Source organism: Mauremys reevesii, linkage group 13, assembly GCF_016161935.1.
Source record: "Mauremys reevesii isolate NIE-2019 linkage group 13, ASM1616193v1, whole genome shotgun sequence".
Lineage (NCBI taxonomy): Eukaryota > Metazoa > Chordata > Testudines > Geoemydidae > Mauremys > Mauremys reevesii.
In genome coordinates, this window is record NC_052635.1 from 46267849 (window position 1) to 46291979 (window position 24131).

At 55.4% G+C, this 24131-nt stretch overlaps 2 protein-coding genes and 2 long non-coding RNA genes across 5 annotated transcripts in view; 3 read left to right on the forward strand and 1 right to left on the reverse strand.

The window, feature by feature from the left end:
* The window catches only part of LOC120380599 (tyrosine-protein phosphatase non-receptor type substrate 1-like), a 79871-nt gene extending 75184 nt beyond the window's left edge, over window positions 1-4687 (reverse strand). The window contains exons 1-2 of the mRNA XM_039498434.1: window positions 4486-4687; window positions 2119-2469 (exon numbers count right to left, since the gene is read on the reverse strand). Coding sequence (XP_039354368.1) covers window positions 2119-2469; window positions 4486-4558 — 424 coding nt within the window. The 5' untranslated portion in view covers window positions 4559-4687. The remainder of the gene's footprint in view (window positions 1-2118; window positions 2470-4485) is intronic.
* A 606-nt stretch (window positions 4688-5293) lies between these two features.
* Window positions 5294-9148, forward strand: LOC120380605. Its single transcript, XR_005587835.1, has 3 exons — window positions 5294-6325; window positions 7220-7347; window positions 8978-9148. It is a non-coding gene; the product is annotated as an uncharacterized LOC120380605 (long non-coding RNA).
* A 21-nt stretch (window positions 9149-9169) lies between these two features.
* Window positions 9170-12055, forward strand: LOC120380606. The gene is made up of 3 exons (XR_005587836.1): window positions 9170-9259; window positions 9471-9578; window positions 10967-12055. It is a non-coding gene; the product is annotated as an uncharacterized LOC120380606 (long non-coding RNA).
* Window positions 12056-13268: 1213 nt separating this feature from the next.
* LOC120380602 (tyrosine-protein phosphatase non-receptor type substrate 1-like) lies at window positions 13269-19273 on the forward strand. Of its 2 annotated transcripts, XM_039498445.1 has the most exons (5): window positions 13269-13538; window positions 14804-15160; window positions 16317-16439; window positions 17120-17146; window positions 18588-19273. In XM_039498445.1, the coding sequence occupies exons 1-3, from the start codon at window positions 13466-13468 to the stop codon at window positions 16433-16435; spliced, it is 549 nt and encodes a 182-aa protein (XP_039354379.1). In that variant the 5' UTR covers window positions 13269-13465; the 3' UTR covers window positions 16436-16439; window positions 17120-17146; window positions 18588-19273. The 2 variants fall into 2 exon arrangements, with proteins under 2 accessions (XP_039354379.1, XP_039354378.1); XM_039498444.1 differs by lacking the exon at window positions 17120-17146.
* The last annotated feature ends 4858 nt before the right edge of the window (window positions 19274-24131 follow it).

The window sequence follows — 24131 nt, forward strand, 5'->3', positions numbered from 1 at the left end:
CACACCCCAGCCCTCTGCCCTGACCCTTGAACCTCCCACAAACCCAGCCTTCTGCCCTGCACCCCTCTGCCCTGAACCCCCCACCCCAACACACACCCATCCCTCTGCCCTGCATCCCCACAGTCCCATCCCTCTGCCCTGCACCCCCACACACCCCCAGCCTTCTGCCCTGACCCCTGAACCCCCCCCCCCAGGTATGGGGTCCCAGCCACAGGCTCTGCTCAGCCCGCTGCCGGCCTAGGTGAACAGAACCCCAGGCTGGCACCGAGCTGAGCAGGCTGGCGGTGTAAGATCAGCATTTTAATTTAATTTTAAATGAAGCTTCTTAAACATTTTGAAAACCTTATTTACATACAATAGTTTAGTTATATAATATAGACTTATAGAAAGAGACCTTGTTAAAAATGTTAAAATGTATGACTGGCACGTGAAACCTTAAATTAGAGTGAATAAATGAAGACTCGGCACAGGATTTCTGAAAGGTTGCCGACCCCTGATCTTGGCAACTATAGGCCTGCCCGTCTGACATCAACCCCTGGCAAGATGATGGAGGAGCTGATATGGGACTTGATTAATAAAGAATTAAAGAAGGGTAATATAATTAATGCCAATCAATGTGGATTTATGGAAAATAAATCCTGTTTAACTTAATATCTTTTTTTTGATGAGATTACAAGTTTGGCAAAGGTAATAGTGGTAATATACTTGAACTTCTGTAAGGCATTTGATGCAGGATATTTTGACTGAAAAAACTAGAAAAATATAAAATTAACATGGCAAACATTAAGTGGATTAAAAACTGGCTAACGGAGAGGTCTCAAAATGTAACTGTAAACCGGGAGTCATCATTGAAAGCGCATTTCCAGAGGGATCCTGCAGGGATCAGTTCTTGGCCCTACACTATTAAACATTTTTATTAATGACCTGGAAGAAAACATAAAACCACCCCTGATAAAGTGAACAGATAACACAAAAATTGGGGAATGGTAAATAATGAAGAGGCCAGGTCACTGATACAGAGCGATATGGATTGCTTGGCACTCTGTGCACCAATTAAACAATATGTTTTTTAACATGGCTAAATGCAAATACATACATCTAGGAACAAAGAACGAGGCTCCATTCACACAATGGGGGACTCTAACCTGGGAAGTAGTGGATGTAAAAGATTTGGGGGGTGTGGTGGCTAATCAACTGAACACGAGCTCCCAGCATGATGCAGTGCCCAAGAGGGATAATGGGATCCTTGGATGCATAAACAGGGGAATCACGGGTAGAAGTAGAGAGGTTATTTTCTCTCTGTATTTGGCACTGATGCAACTGCTGCTGGACTCCTGTGTCCAGTTCTGGTGCCCACAATACAGGAAGGATGTTGATGAATTGGGGAGGAGTCAGAGAAAAGCCACGAGAATGGTTAAAGGATCAGAAAACTTGTCTTACAGTGATTGACTCCAGGAGCTCAATCTGTTTATCTTAACAAAGAGAAGGTTAAGGGTTGGCTTGATCATATTCCATAAGCACCTACATTGGGGAACACACATTTAATAATGGGCTCTTCAGTCTAGAAGGGTCTAACATGATCCAATGGCTGGAAGTTGAAGCTAAACAAGGTGTAAATTTTTTAACAATGCGAGTAATTAACCACTGGAAAAACTTCCCACGGCTTGTGAGGATTCTCCATTGCTGACAATGTTTAACTCAAGACTGGGATGCTTTTCTAACAGATCTGCTCTAGGGATTATTCTGGGGCAGTTCTCTGGCCTGTGCTATCCAGGATGTCAGGCTAGACACAAAGGTCCCTTCTGGCCTTGGAATCTGTTAAAAACCCAGGCCAGGATTCAGGGGGATGCTGTGTGGTGACACTGGGCAGCACAGGCTGTGTTAGGCTGGAAGCTGGAGAACCACAGGGTGTGCCTGTGTCCTGCAGCCTTGCTAAGATTCATCATTAGCTCAGTTACTGCTGAGTCCTGTGTCTTCTCTACCGCACTAGGCATGTTACAGCTACAAGAATAGCGAACAGAATGGGCAGGAAGAGTTTGAGCTGGGTTTGTTCCCCTCCCGCCCTGGTACCAGCCCCCGGTGGGGAGGGGCGTGTGGCGGGGGGGAGCTCGCACTCACCGCTCACAGTCACGGCCGTGCCAGCGCCGGATCTGATCTCCTCATCGCCTCCCGACCCTCCCGACCCCTTCTTAAACTTCACACAGCGATAGATCCCGGCGTCCTTGGGGCGGGTGTCACTGATGCGGATGGTGAAGTCTGTGTCAGAGCCACTCACAGCCCGTGTCACCCGGGGGAATGATCCCGTTTGGTTATAAATGAGCTGGCGGCCACTGCCCGAGTCCTTGAACCACGTCACGCCCCCTGGTGTAGCATTCCCAGTCACAGAGCAGCTCAGAGTGAGAGTATCTCCCAGTGACACTGACACGGCGCCCTGGGGCTGCAACACCTGGAACTCCTGGGCCCCGGGACCTGCAGCGCAGAGACAGTGCGGACGGGTTTTAGTTAATGACAAGGATAAGGGGTTGTTATTATTCCTTATATTGTGTATTATTTGCACAGTGCTCACAGCGTGTTCAGTGAGATCTTCCTCTCCACCCACGAGGAACTGGAGACTTGGTTCTGGAAGCCCTAAGTTGATCTGACGTCTGTTGGGTTTAACCATTTACCTCCCTGCACTCTGCTCCGTCCTACTTAAACCCCTCACTTGGCTGAGTCCCGGGAGATCAAGGTGGGGGGTTGTTCCCACCTGAACCTTTAATGTTCCTTGCACTGTAAACAAAAACCAAGTTACAACCTAGGGGCAAATTCCCAGCCTGGGCCTCCACACTGGCATGTCTTAAATCAGCGGGTACAGACGGGCGTTTGCCCAGGGAGATGGGTGGTTGGGCACCAAACTACCCAATTCCTGTGCACAACTCTGGGGACTGCATGTGCAAAGGTGTGTGTGTGTGTGGGAAGTGCACAATTTCCATGCCCTATCAGATGCCTGGTTGAGGCTGGCTGAATGCTTTGGCCCACAGGCCCAGACTCTGCTCTTGGACTGGCTTGTGTTGGGATTGGTAGCCCCTAGATCCAATGGGATTATGTCCCTCCTAACCCTGTGGCAACGCTGCCCAGCAGCCCCATGCACCCTCTTCTGGAGCTTCAGTCCGTCACATCGAGCCCTCCACTTATGGGCATCCAGGGAGCAGCTGCTGGCTGAGGGAGCCTTGGCCGTGGGGTTTCCATTGGAGCTGTGCTGCCAGGAGCTGAGGAGAGCTGAAGAAGGCCCTGGAGTCAGCGTGAAGCCACAGAGCTTGGAAGCTGGTGGCCAGGATCTCTGGTGGATCCTTCAGGATCCACAATGTTTGGGGATAGTGCTGCTGCGGGGGCAGAACAAAGCCTGCCCCTTCCCCTGCCCCATCAAAAGAATTCAGAGAGCCACCCAGGGCCCAGCCCATGGCTAGTACTGCAGAGAGGTTGAGTCTGGTTCTCTCGGCACCGACTCTGGGGCAGGTCGTGGGTTGCCATGTTCCTGGCTGGATGCTGGTGAAGGCACTTGCCCAGCCCAGCAGTGGGAAAACCAGCTCCGCGTGTTGCTTGTGCTGAACATGCAAACCTGGAAACAACGTTCTGTGCAGAGTGACTCTGCAAGTCAGGCCTGTGCATTTCTCTTCCTCTCTTTTTATTTATAAACTCGGGGTGGTTGCATGAAAGCAGGAATTGTGTCTCTTTAAGAGGTTATGCGTTATTGCTGGGCTGGGAGATCATCAAAGCTGTGATGGCAGAGGGGGATGGGAGAGGGAAGTGGATGGGTGGAATGATCTCTGCACAAACCAAGACCCTGTTCTCCTGCAGATCTCCTCGCTGAAAGGGAATAAGCCCCCAAAGACGCAGCGAATGCGGGAAGAGGCGGGGAGGACTCGTTTCTAAGTACAACGCTTTTCAGGAGTTTTCTGTCCCGCGTCAGCTGCTCTTTAAGAAGCTGGGTCCCAGCAGCTCTTCCAGGATTGACATCACTTGCTGCTCTGCTGTAAAACCAAGCAGGTGATGTGGGAGCAGCTCTGCCGGGACTCCATGCAGCCCAGCTCTGCAGGAGGGAGGTCACAGCAGTGCAGGGCTGGGTGCACGGAAAGTGCACAGGACACACGTGTGCTGCCTGGTCTGTGCTGTGTGCATGTACCTGGAGGAAAACTGCAGAGGAGCTCCTGGAAAAGAGTCCAAGAGCTGGGATGTTTTTGTAGAGTCGAGTCCCATTCACCGGGAAATACATGGAAAGACCTTTAACCTTGCAACGCCGCCCACGCCGCTTCCCAGCCTCCCCGAGAGGGTAAATGCTCTGTGTTTATTTAAACTCTCTCTCTCTCTCTCTCTCTCTCATAAATCGATATCTGTCTCTGTCTCCCCCCTGCACAGAGATCCCTAACTGGCTGATTTCTTTCTCTGTTCGTTAGCCCAGCCAAACTGTATTGCAAAGCTCCCATCGCTTGCCCGCGTTGTACTCACCTGACTCGTCCATGGAAGAGAGACCCAGCAACAAGCTCAGCAGCTGAAGCCGCCCCGACGTGCAGAAAGCCATTGCAGGGCTGTAGGTTGGAGACCAGTCAGCCCCGTAGGTTTAACAACAAAGGTCTGAGCTCAGCTGGCAAAGGAAAATGAGAAGCCACAACAGGAAACAGAAACAACTGGCGCATGTGTAATTAACACGTTCAGTGCCTGCCCTGCTCCTTGAGCCATCGCTCAGGAAAAGACCTGGCGGTGCCCAAACTAACGAAGAGTTGAAACACGCGGAGGGAATGTTCATACCGTTTGAACACTAGCAATGGACCCAAAGTGTATCTCAAATCCAAACCCCTTCAAGGCAAGGGGCTCATGTCCATCCATTTTGTTATCATTATTACAGGGTGCTGGAGGACACAGCAACTTCTGGGCCCCATTGTGCTAGGCACTGTTAATTGACGGTGTCACGGAGTGTGGGGGAGTCCGGCCCTGCACCCCTCTTTCTGGGACTCACAGTGACTCTCAGCCAGCCAGTAAAACAGAAGGTTTATTGGACAACAGGAATGCAGGATACAGCAGAGCTTGGAAATACGGCCAGGACCCCTCAAACTGGTCCTTCTGGGGGTGCAGGGAGCTTAGTTCCCAGCTTGGGATTCCCTGCACTGCACCCCCCAGCCCCAAACCGAAACTGACCCAACCCTCTCCAGCTGGCTCTCTGCCTTTGTCTAGCTTCCGGGGGCCAAGGTGTTGGCCTCCCCTCCCCCCTGCCTAGCTCAGGTTACAGGCTCAGGTATTGTCCATCACCTGAAGTCCTCCCCGGCTCTCCCATCCCCCACACAGACAGCCCCTACTCCATCACAGACAGGCCCTGCCCCACAGAACTTGCCATCTAAGAAGCTGAGACAGACGAGGGGCAGGAAAAGGAAGGTGCTGTTATCCCCACTGCACCGCTGGAGACGGGAGCACAGAGATAGTAAGTGATTTGCCTAAGGTCCCTCGAGGTGACTCCGTAGCAGATATGGTGAAAGAACCCAGCTCACCTGTGCCGTAACCGCAAGACCTTCCTGGCGCGTGCAGTGTGAGTTCTGCATTGGATCCAAAACTGGAAAAGGCCCGTTTCGTGGCTCAGGTTTGGCTTTCCAGAGAAAAGCTGGTCTCGTAAGATCTCCACCATCAAACCCAACCCCAGCCTAACCCTAATCCAGATCCACCCCCACCTCCTTGGCCCATTCACATGGTTCAGGTGCTGTGAGTGGTCAAGTGACTTCTGCCCACTCAGATGAGCACTGAAGGGGCTTGGCAGATTAACAGCCCTGTTCGGAGAATCGCTGCAGAACAGGGGTCTCAGGGAGTGGCTGGTACATTCTCTGGTCTGACTTTTGGGGTGTGTGGGCAGATTTCCTTGCCTTAAACATTGTTGGGGAATCCCCTTCCCAAAGAGCAGCACTCTGCCAAGACCCTCTCTCCCTCCTTAAATACCCCAGCAGTGTTAGCCTGGGTGCTTTATTTCATGGGGGTCAGAGGGCTGGATTACGTGAGGCTTCATGGGAGAACACGGGTCACCAGCCGCTTTGCTGTGAGAAGTAAAATTAATAGTGAGGAAAAAACAGTTTTGCCTGCACAGATTCAAAACAGGAAATGTCACTAACGCAATCCACTTCCTGCTGCATCAGGGGATGGTCTGATCCCTAACTCCGAATTCTCAATATCTCTTGAGCCAATGGGGAGCTGGGAAAGGCTGCGGTATTGAAGGGTCTCCCCACTGCCATCATGATGGCTTTCTTGACCCATACGTCTGCATTGTCTCGGCCATGCCTGGTGCTGCTGCTTCTCCTGGAAATCCCCAGTAAGTGACACGTGTATTGCTCATGTGGGCACAACCCGTCTAGACTGCTTTCCTGCTCCTTGAAACAGTGATAAATTCCCGATGCGTCAGTGGAAGATCTAAGCCCCTGTATTATTTTATACCATAAGAGGAAACTTCTTCCTGACCCCAGCTGGTGACCAGCTTGCTCCTGGCGAGCCGTTCTCCGCCTCCGTCCCATCACAGTGGAAGGGGTTCTGTGGTGTTCAGGGATCCTGTTTGGATCCAGGAGCGGGGCTGAGACCTTATGGTCCAGCCCCTTTTCACAGATTCTTCGGTCTCACTCCAGTCTTTCTGCAGCTCACGTATATTGAGAAATTGTCTTCACTGAGCTGCCCCCAGAGCTGCCTAGACCTTTGTCCTGAGAAATTACAACAGGTCAGAGCCCAGGAGCATGCACTGCTCCTCCTGACCCCACAATCAAACAAATACCCAGAAGATCATCCAGCCTAATACTGAGCCCTGGGTTCCCGTCCCCTTCCTAGGCTGAGAACTGGTCATTGGTTCCTACCCTTTCATTCCCTTCGCTGCACCTGACACCTCTCACCCCAGAGTTGGCATCTGTAAAAAGCCCCATGGGGGAGTTTACAATGGTCAAGTCTGCGAGAGTCTCATTTACTCAGCACGTTGCTACAAGGCTCTGCCAGCCCAGCGGGGCTGCCGTGTCGGGTGGGAACGTCTGAGGAGCAAAGTGTCTCTCCCTTTATGGGAAGTAGGTGACACCCAAAGCAGCCCTCGTCGCTGGTGGTCCCTCTGTAACGTACACTGAGCTGGTGATTTATCGCTGAGTGAATCAAGGCCTACACCCCACTCCTCTCCTGGCTGGACGTAACACAGGAACTTTTGAACTCTAATCTGTCAATTCCAACATTTCAGGGACGGCTACAGGTGCCAAACAGGAGGAACCCAATTGATTTAGATGAAAACTGGAAGAGCAGAAGGTGGAAATGGGGGACACATGGAGCCCCTTGTCCCTGGTTAGCTCGCACATTGGCTTCAGCTCGGTCAGTAACTGGCTTGAGATCGAAGAACTGGGTGATAACAGCCCATAAACACCTTCCACATTAACAGCTCAGCTCTGCCCCACATCCCAGGGCAGAGTAACATGCTGACACCCTCCATGACTTCTGTCCCAGGCAGAAAGAAAAGAAATAACCGTGGGGGAAATGGCAGGGCATGGTGGAAGGGGAGAATGGGGGGCACACGGAGCCCATGACATGGGGTGGGAGAATGGGGGACCCCAGGTACAGGGGGAGATGGGCACAGGGCCGCCCAGAGGGGGGGGCAAGAGGGGCAATTTGCCCCAGGCCCCGAGCCCCACAGGGGCCCCCACCAGAGTTTTTCAGGGCCCCCGGAGTGGGGTCCTTCACTCCCTCCGGGGGGCCCGGAAAACTCTTGCGGGGCCGGGCGCAGGAGCGTCTTCTGCTCCCGGTCTTTGCCGGCAGGGGGTCCTTCCGCTCCGAGGCGGAAGGACCCCGCCGCTAATTACCGCCGAGACGGAGCGGGACCCGCCGCCGAGTTCAGCCCGGTTCGGCGTGGCGGCGGGGGCCCTTCCCTTCCGGGACCCGCCGCCGGCGCCCGCAGACCGCGGGCGGGCCCTCCGCCGAATTACCGCCAAAGACTGGGCTGAACTTCAGCAGCAGGTCCGGCTTTGGCGGTAATTCGGCGGCGGGAGTCCCCGCCGCGGGTCTTCGGGGCACTTCGGCGGCGGTCCCAGAACGGAAGGGCCCCCCGCCGCCGAAGACCCCGGGCCCCCGGAATCCTCTGGGCGGCCCTGGATGGGCAGGGGGCACACAGAGCCACTGGCCCATGGCAAAGGGAGGAAGGGGGAATGAGGGGGCACACAGAGCCCCTGGGGAAAGGGGGACCCTGGTGTGGGGGAGGGTGGAATGTGTAGACAGCGCCTGTGGCATGAGGTGAGGAGTGGGGGAGTTGCAGGAAGGCCCTGAGGTGGAAGGGGCTGGCAGGTGGTGCACAGGTGGGAAGGGAGGGGTGCCAGAAGCCCCTGGTGGGTGCGAAGGGCTCAGCTCCGGAAGCTGTGAAGCCGGCTTGCCTCTAGTTTACCCCTGGGGTTTGTGAGCCCCTGAGGCTCTGTCCCTGCCCCGGCTCAGTGCAACAGCTCCCTGGGCCCTGCCTGCTCCCGGGAGCCGGGGTGGAGCTCTGGAAACGCGGCTCCGGGGCAGCCTGCAGGGGTCGCTGTGGAACGACACAAAGTTACTCCCCGGGCAGCCAAAGCCCCCCCCCCCCGGGCAGGGCCCGGCTCCAGGCAGGGCTGGGAGCAGGATCCACCCAGCGGGGCCGGGCGTGGGACTCAGCCCCCTGCTGCTGCGGGACTGGGGCTTGTCAGCCAGCTTCGCCCAGCCTGGCCCGTTCTCTCCTTCCAGGATCCAGTTCATCCCAGAAGGGAACCGGGAGGGCTGGGCATCTGAAGCGTCTCCCCTGTGCAGGACAGGAGGGGGGTGTTGCTGGGGGATGCTCCAGTGAAGGAGAGAATTGAACTCCCCTGTTGGTGGGGAGTGGGACATGGGCCACTGGGAAGGGCTGTTTTCCAAGTCTTGAAATATCCCTTGGAATCAGTAGGAAAAGGAGCATTTCTGCACATAGAGGTTTCCATGTTTTCCATTTGTTTGCCAGTTCCACCCAGGCTGCGAGTGGGCACCGACCCACCAGTGCCCCTCGCACTGAATGAGTCTGTGACGTTCCCCTGCCGCGCGGAGGGGTTTTACCCGAAGAACGTGAGTCTCACCAGGCTGGAGAACGGAAATGAGACGGGTCTAGGAAAGGCCTCCCCCCCCAGCTGAGAATCCAGACGGGACGTACACGCTCCAGAGCTCCCTGGAGATGAACCCAACTGCGCAGAGGAGTCTGTCCGTGTTCACCTGTCGGGTTGTGCACAGTTCCCAGCCCCCCGTCAGGGTGAGTGAGATGCTGAGGATCTCCAAGCCGCCTGCGGAGCCTAGTGGAGGGTTAGATTGTCCCAGGCAGGCAAAGGGGCAGTTCTAGGAACCTCTTGTCTCTGTAAAGGGGAGAGGCCACTGGACAGATCCCAGTCACGCCTCAGACGCATTAGCAGAAACTCCCCAGGGGACTCCTGGCCGCTGGCTGATCACGTACATTTCTACTGCAGGCCACTGGCTGTTCTCCAGCCCAGCTCTCTGGATCGGGCTCTTCCTGGAGAAGGTGCTGACTGCCGCCTTCCTCCTCTTCCTCTTCCTGAGAGGAAGGGGGCCGCGAAGTGAGTAAACGCTTCCTGCCTGGGACTTACCTTGGGGCACAGCTGCCAGGGCAATGGAGCGAGTGGGAAAACTCCAGGCTGCAGCCCCAGAGCAGAGCAGGAAGAGTTAACGCCAGGCAGGGACGTCAGCACTGGGGGGCACCGGGTCTCTGGGGGATGCTAATAGGATACAGCCCCTCTGGGTTAGCAGCTCGATTCCGGCCCAGAACAGTAGTGACCAGAGTCTGGTGCTTCTCTGATGATTCCTAGATGGCCACGACCCGTCGCTAAGTGACCATGTCGCTGGGCCCCAGCTGCCACCTTTGTCGACAGGATCTGCAGCCAGGCCAAAGCGCGTTGTGACCTGGGAAACAAATTCCCCCCCTGCCCCGCGTGCAGCTCCCCAGGTGTGGGGCCTGCTGGCCTGGGTGGAGGGACAAAGGAGTTTCGTTTTTCCTTGGCTTCTCCACCTCGTGCAGGTGAGAGCGCTGTGCCCCTCTGCGGCTGTCCCCACAGACCCGTGCGTCCACCCTGCCGTCAGAGGGGTGACTGCCGCACCTGGGGATCTCTGAGCCAGCTCTGACCTCGCTAGCTCCACTAACATAGCAGTGATGGGCGGCACCCACCCCCTTCCTGCGTTCAGCGGGTGCACTCTAGGGCCCTTGGCCAGCCAGACCCTGCCCCAAACACCCAGCTGGGGCAGGGGGAGCCCTGCCGGCCCAGACCAGGTGGGAGATTTTCTTCTGTTTCTCAGCACAAGGTCCCAAGCAGGTAGCTGCTGGAAAGCTTCCACCAGCGTATTAACCCTCTCCCTTCCCCCGCCTGGCGTTACCAGGTGGCTGATCCGTTTCTCGGTGGCGTCTGTGCAAGTGGCCATGCCCGATTGCTGTCTCTGGGGTGGATTCCGGCAGGACTCCTCCTTAGTTGGAGTGCAATGAAGCTGATGTACCACGCCCTGCTTGGTGGTGGTCCCCGCTGCCTTATCTCAGAGACAAACCCCAGCTCACTCCGCTCTGGGCTTCCCTGTCCTGGCCAGCCCAGGATCCAACCCAAAGCTGGTGGCCCCTCCCGAGGAGGTACCAGGGGGACAGGTGTAGTTCTCCCTGGTCTTAGCCTTCTGAGTCCTTCCTACCATCCATATCCTGATCTATGACCTGGAGGGGTCGTCCCCTTTCCTAGGGGAGGGGGAATTCAATTACCAGCTTCTCATAATGGCAGGACATTTCAGAAGCAAACTCCCAACTAACCTTTTTTCTCAGTTTAACCTTCAGCTGGATGATGATTTACCCTCCTGACCGGGCACGTGTGGCATTTGCCCTGGGGAGGCTCCTTGCTGGGCTGGGTTAATGCTACGGGAAGGTCATGCACTGACTCTCCTCTTTCATCTCTGTGGTTCTTTCCTTTACCAGCCCCACGTCTGTTTCCTGGTTTTCTTGCACCCTTGGCGGCCTGCCAACTTCTCTGTCTGCGCCTCCGTCCCCGCAGTCTGGGAAATGAGTTCGTGGATGGGGCTGCAGTGACCCCCGCTGGCCAGGCCAATGGAGCCCAGGTCTGATGTACCAAACTCACCCACCTCCTGATGGAGCAGCCGACAGGGAATCCCTGACCTGGCTCCCTGCCCCCTTCATCCTGTCTCTCTGCGCTGTATGCATTGACCTGCGCTTCGGGGAGCAGAGCTCGAACAGGGGGTACAAGGCACAGGATTCTGGTGTAACACACGGCGTGTCTGTGAGACCCAGTGGCCCCGGAGCAGCTCCCCTGAGTCCTGTGGGTTCGACGCTGAGGCTCAGACTCTTGCTCCCTGGGCTGGCAGGAGCTGGGCGTTTTGCAGATGTGACACTGTGACTTGTAGGAGAGAACCAGTCTAGTGGGTCTGCCCTGGCCCAGTGATGGAGCAGCCTGATTAAACCCTATTCTCCTCCTGCAGGAGGCCTCTGGGCCTGACTGTGAGATGGGAGGGAGGAGAAGACACAGTGGTAAATGGAAGCCGAGGTACGATGAAAATGAAACGATTCGCAGCACCCCTGTTCCTTCCTGTTAAGCACCCGCCTTCTGCTCTGGGCAAGGTTGGATCCTGTAGTTACCCTGCTGGTCTGTGCTCTGGGACACGGAGGCGATGGGAGCAGGGAGCCCCGACCATCTGTAGTGCTGGCTTATGCCTTTCTTGTGATGCTGGACTCCGGCTGGAGCCTCCTGCCTCTGCTCAGCTGTGAGGAGGCAGGAGAAATTTGTGTAACAACACAACCTGCCTCCCTTTAGTGGCACCCAGGGGCAGCTGTTGGCAGAGGGAGGCCTGGCAGTGGGGGCCATTGGAGTCACCCTGCCAGGGAGCTGGAGGGAGCCGTGAAGGGCACCAGAGCTGGTGCAGCCGTACAGAGCTTTCCGGCTGATGGCCCTGGCTTCTGGTGGGCACTGTGAGCTCCACAATGTCTGGGGCCAGACCCACTGCTGCTTCCATGGGGGGCAAAGGCCACTCTTTCCTCTGGCCCCGACAGAAGAATTTAGAGGCGGTTCCCTGGGCCCCCCACAGGAGTTTATGGCAGGAGGTTTGGATCTGGCCCATTGGGGCTGTTTCTCTTGGCAAGTCCCAGGCAGGCTGTGCAGAGTCTGGGGCCGGATGTGGGGTGGATGTTCATGGCTGGAGGGTGGGGAGTCAATTTTTGAAAATTGATGAAACTTGCACTATGGCTGCAAAACCCAAAGCCCTTGTGTCAAACGCTTCGCGATTACACTTCCAAGACCCGTCACCTGACTGCTGGGTACTCACTGGAGTGTTTCATGGGAGACGTAATCGATCAAGCAGCTCAGAACCAGGGACCTATGCAAACAGGACGCCAGAAGCACAGAGATGAAAACACAGAGGAGCAGAGATTGATGGAGATTTAAGACTAGAAATGGGACAAAATCAAAACCAGACTCTCAAATCCTAACCCACGCGAATATTTGAAGGGGGCATGTTTCAATGCCGCCTCCATTTATTTATTAACGATCATCAGGATTATTTGTACAGTCTAGCGCACAGCGCTGAGATCTAGCGCCACAGTGCCAGGTGCTGTACAAACACAGTGTACGACACAATTCCCTGCCCTAAATAATTTACCATTGAACTAGCCAAGACAGACAAAGGCAATTTCAAGATGGGAACGGAGGCCCTGAAGGACTCAGCGAATTCCCCAAGGTCACAGATAACTGAACGTCTCCTGGATCCCAGTCCAGAGCTTTTAGCACAGACCTTCTTTCTCCTCTCAGCCAAACTGGATCCAAACTAATTCCCAAAACCAAACTCCAGCCTAGATCTAATCCAGATCCACCCTCTCCCTGCCCAGCCCATCTCTAGTTAACAGATCAGGTGCCGGGAGTGGCCATGTGCCGTCCCCCCATTGAGACGTGTATTGAAGGAGCCTCTCTGGTAGCAGTCACAGCCAGGGACTAGCTCCAGAACAGGGGTCTCTGGGCCCAGCTTTCTGACGTCTCTGTGGACAGTGTTTCTGAACGTGCAGTGGCTGGTAAATGCTCTGGTTTGGTGTTCGGGAGGGAGATTTCAACACTGTCAGGGAATTCCCTTCCCAAAGAGCAGCCCTCTGCCAGGGCCCCTCTCTCCACCCTTCTATATCCCAGCAGCCTTAGCCTGGATGCTTAAGCTCATGGCAGTCAAAGGCTGGATTACGTGAGGCTTCACGAGAGAACACGGGTCACCAGCCGCTTCGCTGTGAGAAGTAAAATTAATGGTGGGGAAAAAACAGTTCAGCCTGCAGAGAGTTGGAAGCAGGAAATGTCACTAACACAATCCACTTCCTTCTGCACTGGGGGACGGTCCAACCCTGAACCTCACACTTCTCAGTATCTCTTCGGACAGCGGAGAGCTGGCAAAGGCTGCGGAGTTGAAAGGTCGCCCCTCTGACAACAAAATGGCTCCGTCGACCCCTGTGTCTGGATTGTCTCTTCCATGCCTGGTGCTGCTGCTTCTCCTGGAGATCCCTGGTGAGTGGAGAACATAGACACTGCCCAGGCAGGCACAAGCCGTCCAGTCTGCTCTCTTGCTGCTTGCAACGGAGGGAAATTCCAGATGCTCTAAACCCGGTGTCGGCGACCTTTCAGCAGTGCTGTGCCGAGTCTTCATTTAGTCACTCTAATGTAAGGTTTCGTGTGCCAGTCATACATTTTAACGTTTTTAGAAGGTCTCTTTCTATCAGTCTATAATATATAACTAAACTATTGTTGTATGTAAAGTAAATAAGGTTTTTAAAATGTTGAAGAAGCTTCATTCAAAATTAAACTAAAATGCAGAGTCCCCTGGACCGGTGGCCAGGACCCAGGCAGTGTGAGTGCCACTGAAAATCGGCTTTCGTGCCGCGTTCAGCGTGCGTGCCATAGGTTGCTGATCCCGGCTCTAAAAGGAGGAATAAACCCTTGTGTATTTTATATGGCAAGAGGAACTTTCTGCCCCCAGCTTGTGCTCAGCTTGTGCTCTGGAGTGTGAGAACCAGTCACAGTGTTTAAACTTGATCCCAGCTGGTGCCACTGCAGGGGCCGTTCTTCTTTTTATAAACATCTGATCTTTTTGTAGAAATCTTACTGAGCAATTAGATTCAACAATATCCTGCAGCAGTGAATTCCACAGGTTGGTTAGAGCTGGGTTAAAAATATTTCTTTTTCTCCCTTTAAATCGTGTGGCTTTCAGACTTCATCGGGTGCCACGTCTGTGTGGGGCCATCCAGGGGCAAAATAACCCCCGTTAATGGGCAGTGAGTGACACTCCCAGAAGCCACTGCTTGCATCCGAAGAAGAGGGTGTTCACCCACGAAAGCTCATGCTACAAAACATCTGTTAGTCTATAAGGTGCCACAGGATTCTTTGCTACTCCCAGAAGCTCCTTCTCTGTGGCTGGAGCAGCGCAGCAGCGGGGGTCAGGGCCCTTGTCCCTGCTCGTGCCCCTGAGGCTCTGTCCCTGCCCCGGCTCCCCTGCTCACGCTCAGCGCAACAGCTCCCTGGGCCCTGCCTGCTCCCGGGAGCCGGGGCGGAGCTCTGCAAACGCGGCTCCGGGGCAGCCTGCAGGGGTCGCTGTGGAACGACACAAAGTTACTCCCGGGGCAGCTAAAGCCCCTCCCCGGGCAGGGCCCGGCTCCAGGCTGGGCTGGGAGCAGGATCCACCCAGCGGGGCCGGGCGCGGGACTCAGCCCCCTTCTGCTGCGGGACTGGGGCTTGTCAACCAGCATCGCCCAGCCTGGCCCGTTCTCTCCTTCCAGGGGCCGGGGCCTGGGCCCAGGAGTTCCAGCTGCTGCAGCCCCAGAGCAACGTGTGGGTGCCAGCGGGAGAGACTCTCACTCTGAGCTGCTCTGTGACTGGGCTCGCTCCGGTAGGACCCGTGAAGTGGCTCAAGGCCTCGGGCAGTGGCCGCCAGCTCGTTTATGACCAGACGGGATCATTCCCCCGGGTGACGCGGGCTGTGAATGGCTCTGACACAGACTTCACCATCCACATCAGTGACACCCGCCCCGAGGACGCCGGGATCTATCGCTGTGTGAAGTTTAAGAAGGGGTCGGAAGGGACGGGAGTCGATGAGGAGTTCAGCTCCGGCGCTGGCACGGCCGTGTCTGTGCTCGGTGAGTGCGAGCCCCCCACGGCCACACGCCCCTCCCCCCCGGGCGGGGAACAACCCAGCTCCGCCCAGACACTGACCGGGGAGCTGCGCTTCCCACCGGGACTGCGGCAAAGTCGGACCCGGGTTGAGACCAGCACCTGTATGGGGGGCGCTGTGGATTTTAGGGGGATGTGTTGGGAAGAAGAGGGAGAAATTTCTGTTCTAGCCCCAGGGGTCGCTGCCCCACATTGAAAACGAAGTGCCAGGTGCGCCGGGGTTGCAGTCGGAGGTGACTGGCCGGGTGGGTGCATTTGAGGGTTGGGGGTGGGGATCAGGTGTTGGATTGAAGCTGCTGCCGGAGGCTCCCTAAACCCAAGGACTCCACTCGCTAGTCAGGGCCGGCTTGGCCATGGGGGCTGGAACAATTTTTATATTTGGGTCGCTGAGCCTTTGAATCAAACAGTAAACGCTGGATATAATGGAATCCACTTCAAGCCAGGGGTGCGGCAGCATCCCCAGCTCCCCTACTTCCAGCACCTATGGGCCTGGTCTGGGGCCATCCAGCCGCTTTTGGTGGAGCCGGTTGCCAGGCAGAGCGGGACAGGCCCTGCTGGGTTCAGCTGGCACACCGCTGTTCACCTGTCTGACCTGCAAGCTCCGTGCTGAGCCGTGGTGAAGTGCGGTGTCCTCTGAGCCATGCCAAGGGGATGTTTGGGAGCCTGCAGATCTCTTGTCAATGGTGTGTGTGTGTGCAGGGGCGGCTCTAGGCACCAGCAAACCAAGCTGTTGCCTGGGGCGGCCAAATCTAGGGGGCGGCAGGCTGGGCCGGTGGACCTGCCGCAGTCATGCCTGCGGGAGGTCCACCGGAGCCGCGGACGACCGGACCTGCCGCAGGCATGCCTGCGGCAGGTCCGCTCGTCCCGGGGCTCCGGTGGACCTGCCGCGGGAGCTCAACCGGAGCCGCGGGAAGAGGGGACCCGCCGCGGGACCGAGGAAGGGCGGCGCAGCACCTGGGGCAGCCTATTTTCTAGAGCCGCCCCTGTGTGTGTGTGTCTGTCTGTCTGTGTGCGTGTGCGTGCCCGGGTGGGAGGCAGGCACTGGGATGTGCTCACAGGAACTAACACAAACTCCCCACTGAATTCCTGTCCATTGGCTGATCTGATGCATTTACACTGCAGATCAAATCTCCACAGGGTCTGGGCTGTTTTCCAGCCCCGCTCTCTGGATCGGGCTCTTCCTGGAGAAGGTGCTGACTGCTGCCTTCCTCCTCTTCCTCTTCCTGAGAAGCAAAGGGTAACCAGGTAACTGCTGCTTTTCTGTGATTGTCACTGGGCAGAGCTCCCGCAGAAAGGGGGCTAGAGAGAACCACATTTCATGCTGCAGCCCAGGAGCAGAGCAGGAAGCGTTAAAGCCTCATAGGGAGTCAGTGTGGTGGGGTTGGGTGTCTCTGGGGCTGCTCATAGGCTCCAGCCCCTCCCAGTTCAGTTCCAGCTCAGATCACTAGTGACCGGGTGGTTTTCTGATGGCCCCAGCCCAGTTCCTAGAGACATTAACTGGCGACATCACCAGGTGACCATCTCCCTGGGCACTAACTGCTGCCCTTACCAGGCATCAGAGACCCCAAGGATTGGGTACAGGTGGCGGATGATTTGCTCTGCCCCATAGAGTGGGTCCTGCTGGCTCGGGGTGAGCTTCATGGAAAGCAGGCAGGCCTGGCCAGGCCTTCCATTGCCGTCTGCACCTCGGACACATTCAAGGCCCTTCATTCTCAGTGTTTATTTTGTTTACGATTTGCCAGGAATGTATCAGTGTTTGTTACAAGACTAAAAAACCGAGTGCAAATCAGTGCAGAAAATCACTTCACAGTTTTCAGGCTGAATATTGGGGTTGATATTCAGGGATGGGGAAAAGAAAAAAAGCAACAAAGAGAAGAGTCACAGTACTGAGAGTAAAGGGAATTTAATGCTGTGGTTTATTTCAGATCCCTCCTCACCCACATTGTGCCCTGGTGAGTGAGTGTATATGTGTGCAGGGGGGGAGGCTTCTGTCTGCGGCTTATTGCCTCTCACCTAGTCCCCTGTCTCCCCTCTAGCACTGTCTGGACCTCCCAGCTGGCAGGATGATTAACGGTATGGTGGCAGGATTCTGGTAGCCGTGCTGGTCCCAGGGTATTAGAGAGACCAGGTGGGGGAAGTGATCTCTTTTTTTTGGACCAACTTCTGTTGGTGGATGGTACCTCACCTACCTTGTCTCTCTCATTAACAATATGGACACAGGTGCACACGCATGCGTGCGTTTGTATCTTTCACTGCACAGCCAAACTTCCTTACACGTTTACACTTGTACTAACTTATTACCATATCTATGTCATGTAAGGTGATGAAGTGGATGTTTTTAACACGATCTGTATTTTCCTGTCCTTGAGTTGCCCAAAGTTCGGTGACAGTCATTAAAAACCCAACAGTAGCTTCTGTAAAACAAAGAATTTTTCAGTAAAAATCAATAAAAGCTGAAAACAAAAGGCCATAGTCACATTCAGCCCCTGTGCTCCTCACCCGCAGCCTCCTCCCCACACGCTCCCTCCATCTGGAAAATGCCTCCCGGGTTCCGCTGGGGCAGGTTCCCCGGGGGACACAGTCCAGGGCCCTGGTGAGCTCCGGAATCCCTGCCCCAAGCAGCCAGGCGGGTCAGGGGAGCCCTGCAGGGGCCAGGGACACACAGGGGATCAGTTCCCCTTTATCTCACATTAGGTGCATTGTCCCAGGCATGTCGTTGCTGAAAATCCTGCCCCAGGGTATTCACCCCCCAGAACAAGAGTCCCCCTCCAGTCCGAGGGCTCGGCATTCCCGGGTCCCTGACCCCCTCCTGCGCTGGTCTGTACAGAGGGTCCCAGCGACCCATTCTTGGCTCTGGACCGGATTCCTTAGTTCCAGAGCCCTGGGACTGCTGTTACCCAGCCTCCCCTGGCATTGCTGCCCAGGTCCCCGTATCTGTGCCCCAAAGAGACAAACCCCCAGCTCGTTCCATCCTGCTCAGCCTGATCCTCAGCCCAGAGCTGGTGGCACCGTCCCTCGGGGAACACCACAGATACAGCTTGAATCCACTCCAGCATCGCTCTCCTCTGGGCTTCCTAATACTCGTGTCCCGGTCCTGACCCCTGACCTGGAGGGACCTTCCCCTTTCTAGGGAGGGGGGAATTCAGGTACCTGCTTGTCACAGTCACTGGAAATTCAGGAGAGTCAGAGGCCCGGATAAATCTCCCCTTGGTTAGACGTGCAGCGTGGGATGACTGCTCCCCGACACCCCCAGCTCAGGGCGTGATGGGGGCTGACATGGAGCGAACTAGAGCAGTTTGTCCCGGGGGGGCTCCTCCCTGGGCCGGGTAATGCTCAGGGAAGGGTCATTGACCGACCCGCCTCATTCACCTGTTGGATTCTTTCCTTTTGCAGCCCCTGGTCTATTTCCCGGTTTTCTCGCACTGTCGCCTCCTGCCAACTTCTCTGTCTGCAGCCTCTGTCCCCCCAGTGCAGGAAACGAGTCCCTGGATGGTGGAGCTGCAGTGACCCCTGCTGGCTAATCAGATGGAGCCCAGGCTTCGGAAAGCGAAGTTTAAGGGGTGACCGGGTTACAGTCTATAAGTTCCTACGTGGCTTGGGAACAAATATTTCATAATGGGCTCGTCAGCCTGACGGATAAAGGTCTGACACACGATCCAATGGCTGGAAGTTGAAGCCAGACAAATGTTGAGAGGAAATGAAGCCTAATGGTGAGAATCAGTAACCAATGGAACAATTAGCCAAGAGTCATGGATTCCCCATCTCCGACAATTTTAAAATCAAGACTGGCTGTTTCTCTAAAGGATCTGCTCTAGGGATTATCCAGGGGAAGTTCTCTAGCCTATGCTATAGGTCAGATTAGAGGAGAACAACGGTCCCTTCTGGCCTGGGAATTTAGGAATCTCTGGGACGTACCCACCACTCACTCCTGCCTGCTGACGAAAGAGCCACTGGAAGGACTCCTGCTACTCTGGACTCTGTGTGAAGCCTCCTGCCTCTGCTCAGCTCTGCAGAGGCAGGAGATGGTTGTGTAATAATTTCTGTCTGACAATAAACCGCCCTGGCGATGCTTGAACTCACCCCAGACGTGCAGGGTCCTTTGGCTGATCTGCCCCTGAGCCGGCCGGCCCGTCCCACGGGAAGGAAAACATCCAGCTTCTCTTTGTGGCTCTGTTGGGGCAGGGGGAGAGGGAGAGGAGCATTTCCTGCCTTCCCACCATGTGAGTTGGGATGGGTTGAAGTCCCACATCCTGGAATATGCTGGGATCAGAAGGCCCCTGTCAAGCTGTCATGTGGGCAGCTGGGGCAAGGGCCAGCTGTGTGCCGGGGGAGCTGTGAGCTGGGCACCTAGAGCCAGCTGTGTGCTGGGGGGAGGGGGCAGGACCCAGCTGTGTAGGGGAGGGTGGGGGACAGACAGACACTGGGTATCGGGAGACATTGCTGTGACCTGGTTCAAAAATGGGGCCCAGCCCCGGGTTCTCCCTGCACATGGGAGCGTCTCCTACGGTGTGTCCAGAACATCTGGAGTCTTTTTGGAGCAGCCCAGGGTTTATCTGGCCCCTCTGCAGTGGCGGGTTTAACCGCCCGCCCCCCCTCTGTCCTATTTAACCTCCTTTTGGCGAGTCTCTTTTCTGGAGCTGGTTTCCCATCAGCCTTTATCATTTCTTGCCCGGAAAACAAAAGTCCCATCCAAGATCCAGATCTGCCCCCCTGGCCCCTACCGGGAGGAGTGTGAAATCAGCCGGTGCCGGTGGCTTTGGCACAAGCGGTTGGGAGCTGAGCACCCTGTGCCCCAGTCGAGGGGCAGAACCGGGGAGCTGCCCGTAGAGAGGGGGAGGCAGAGGTGAGGTGTGAGTGGGGGTAGTGGGGACACAATTTAAAGGTGCTGGAGTCCTGCAGCGGGGTTCAGTGCTGGCACTCAGGAGACAAAGGAGTTTGGATCTAGAGCGACTCTGGCTGTCATGGCGCAGGATGCTCTGTAATAGCAGCTGGAGACTGTTCCAGCAGAGAGCTGCCCCTGAGCTTCCAGCCGACTGGGGACGGCCAGCTTGGGCAGTGCCTGGCTGGTGGCACGAGACCTGTCAGGCTTCAGGACCCGAGGAAAAGGCTGCTGCAGCTGGTGCCCAGGGGAGCTCTGGGCAGGGCAGGAAGGCAGGGCCTGGGGCAGACAAGTGAAGAGGGCAGAGAGCTGCTGGAGCTGAATGGCTTTCTGGGGTGGGCAGGCGAGAGCGGAGAGCCCAGCGCCCCAGCTGTGTTAGCGAGGGAACGAGGGCAGGAGCTGTAGGCGCTGGCAGTGAACGCCTGGAGCCAGCTGCCTGCAGGAGGGTGGGGAGAGGCTCTAGCTGAGAGGGACCTGCCCTGAGCCTGCAGGCAGCTGGGGCAAGGGCCAGCTGTGTGCCGGGGGAGCTGTGAGCTGGGCACCTAGAGCCAGCTGTGTGCTGGGGGGAGGGGGCAGGAGCCAGCTGTGCAGGGGGATGAGCTGGGGAGAGGCACTGTGGACACTGCCCAGAGCAGGTGCAGGCGCCGTCTCTCTGCAGCGTGGCAAGGGAGCCTGGCACCCCAGTGCCCTGCCTGCCCAGGGGAAGCTCTGGGTTGGTTTTGCTGAGCCCAGGCCTGTGTGAGAAGGGGAGAAGTTGGCGGCGAGTCTCATACAGCAGCCAGCCCCCAGCCTCTGCCCTGTGCCCTGGGGAAGGGTCAGGTGTCTCCAGCAGATATAAATGGTGGTAGAAATAGGAGGGGAACGTTACCCCATGTAACCCACCCACCCGCCCCCAGGTTCGCCTCTGTGGGGCGGGACAGGGGCTGAAGGTTTGTGGCCGAAGGCTGGTGTTGGGTCTGTTTGAAATAATGAATGTTTCAAAACGGCAGCAAAACCAAAAGCTCCTGTGCTTTGACCTGAGCAATTAAACTGGGGGAAACCATCCACTTCAGAAAGCGCCTGGCCTCTGCGGGCCCCTCATGGTATTTCTCTGCCCCCTTTTCTTTATCTCTAAGCTCTGGGCATTTGCATGAAAGCAGGAACTGTCGCTTTAAGAGGTCCTGGACGGTAGCTGCTTCTTCCGCACGCACGTGCGGCATTTGATCTGGGAGGCCAGGAGAACTGTGATGGGAATGGGGGTTGGGCCCGATGATCCTGGCTCAAACCAAACCCCAACCCCCGTTCCCGGCCGATCTCCTCAGTGAAAGGAAATAAGCAAAAGGAGACACAGCGACGAGGAACGGGGGGGGGGGGTGGGATTTGTTCCTCAGCTTTTCCAGAGTTGTCTGGCCAGTGGTCGCTGCTCTTTAACAAGCTGGGCCCAGCAACTCCTCCAGGCTCCACATCACTTGCTGCTGTGTTGTACCCCCAGCCGGGGGCTGTTAGCAGCTCTGAGGGGCTCCCTGCAGGCCAGCTCTGCAGAAGGGATGTCACAGCAATGCCAGCTGGGTGGCTCTGCTGTGTGACATGGGTGTGTTGAGTGGGGTGTGTGCGTTCATGGACTGGGGGAAACAGAGGGGTGCTATGCAGAAAAGCCCCTGGGAAAGTTTGAGGGTCACGTCCCATGCAGGGACAGTGCTGCCGGGCTTGGCAGAAACATACAAATACATGGTCCCTGCCCCAAAGAGCTTAAAGTCCGAGAACAGCAGTGCAATGGGAATGGCTCGGGGAGAGGGACACAGTCAACGAGAGACAATTCCTATATCTGTGTTCACACCAGCAATTCGGTTGTTATACGCCGATGACTAGCTCTGTCTGCCCCGAAACACAGGCATCATCCCTTGTCTGATTTCATTCTCCAGTCATTAAACCCGCTGAACTGCATCCAAAGAGCCCATCGCCTGGCTGCTGGGCACTCGCTGGAGTGTTTCATGGCAGACGTCATTGATCAAGCCGCTCAGAACCAGCACCTGTGCAAACAGGACACTAGAAGCACAGAGATCCCTTGGTGCTGCTGTAGGTTTGGGGTCAGATGATTCAGCTGGCAAAGGAAAAACATCACAGCAGAAAGCAACGAAGACGTGTGTGATTCAGTTTGGGTGCCTGCCCTGCTCCCTGTGATCTCTTTTGGGAGAGATGGAGTTCTCCGCAAACTGACCCAGAGTGAAAACACAGAGGAGCAGAGGTTGATGGAGCTTTAAGACTAGAAATGGGACAAAAATGAAACCAGACTCTCAAATCCTAACCCACACGAATATTGGAGGGGGACATGGTTTAATATCGGCCTCCATTATTTATTAATGATCATCACACACCGCCGAGATCTAGGCCCCACGGTGCTAGGTGCTGTCCAAACACAGTGTAAGAGACAATTCCCTGCCCTAAATAATTTCCCATCTGTCATAAATGAAGGAGGGGGGCTGGGGGTAGCTCCCTTTTATGGACACTCAGCCAGCCAGTTAGCTGTCAAATCCCTGTTAGCAGCTGTTCTTGTATTTGCTTTACCTGTAGAAGGTTAAAGAAAAGCCCACAGGTAAAAAGAAGGGAGTGGGCACCTGACCAAAAGAGCCAATGGGAGGGCTAGAATTTTTTAAAATTGGGAAACAACTTCCCCTTGTCTGTGTGTTGTGGTTTTCCAGGAAAGGGGAACAGGGCAGCACTTATGCTGTGAGAAGCTAAAGTCCAGGTATGAAAATAATCAGATCAGCCCTAGAGATTGCTTATCTGAAACCCCAGATATGCAAATAAGTCAGGGAAGGTCTAGGAAGACGTGATCAGGGTTATTTCTTTTATTTCTTATTGGTTTGTGGACTCCTCTGTGCTAACCCCAGCTGCTTTTGTTTTGCTTGTTGTAACCTTTAAGCTGAACCACAAGCTAAAGATCTAGCAAAAGCCTAAGTTCCAGATGTATTTTCTTTCTTTTTGTTTTTAATAACATTTACCTTTTTTAAGAACAGGAGTGGATTTTTGTGTCCCTATGAGGTTTGTGCATGTTGTTTAATTAGTTGGTAGTAACAGCTGATTTCCTTTGTTTTTTGTTCTCAGCTCTTCCCCAGAGGGTGGGTGAAAGGGCTTGAGGGTCCCCACAGGAAGAAATTCCAAACTGTGTCTTTTTGGGTTCCCAAAGGGGTTTTTTTGCATTTGAGTGGGGGCAGCATCTACCCATCCAAGGTCAGAGAGAAGCTGTAAACTTGGGAGTTTAATACCAGCCTGGAGTAACCAGTATTAATTTTTAGAATCCTTGCAGGCCCCCACCTTCTGCACTCCAAGTGCCAGAGTGGGAACTCAGCATGACACCATTGAACTAGCCAAGTCAGACAAAGGCAATTTCAAGATGGGAACGGAGGCCCTGAAGGACTCAGCGACTTCCCCAACGTCACAGATAATTGAACATCTCCTGGATCCCAGTCCAGTGCTTTTAGCACAGACCTTCTTTCTTCTCTCAGCCAAACTGGATCCAAATTAACTCCCAAAGCCAAACTCCAGCCTAGACCTAATCCAGATCCACCCTCTCCCTGCCCAGCCCATCTCTAATTAACAGATCAGGTGCCGGGAGTGGCCATGTGCCGTCCCCCCACTGAGACGTGTATTGATGGAGCCTCTCTGGTAGCAGTCACAGCCAGGGACTAGCTCCAGAACAGGGGTCTCTGGGCCCAGCTGTCAGACGTCTCTGTGGACAGTGTTTCTGAACGTGCAGTGGCTGGTAAATGCTCTGGTTTGGTGTTCGGGAGGGAGATTTCAACACTGTCAGGGAATTCCCTTCCCAAAGAGCAGCCCTCTGCCAGGGCCCCTCTCTCCACCCTTCAATACCCCAGCAGCCTTAGCCTGGATGCTTAAGCTCATGGCAGTCAAAGGCTGGATTATGTGAGGCTTCACGAGAGAACACGGGTCACCAGCCGCTTCGCTGGGAGAAGTAAAATTAATTATGTGAAAAAACGAGTCTGCAGAGAGGTGGAAGCAGGAAATGTCACTAACACAATCCACTTCCTTCTGCACTGGGGGATGGTCCGATCCTGAAC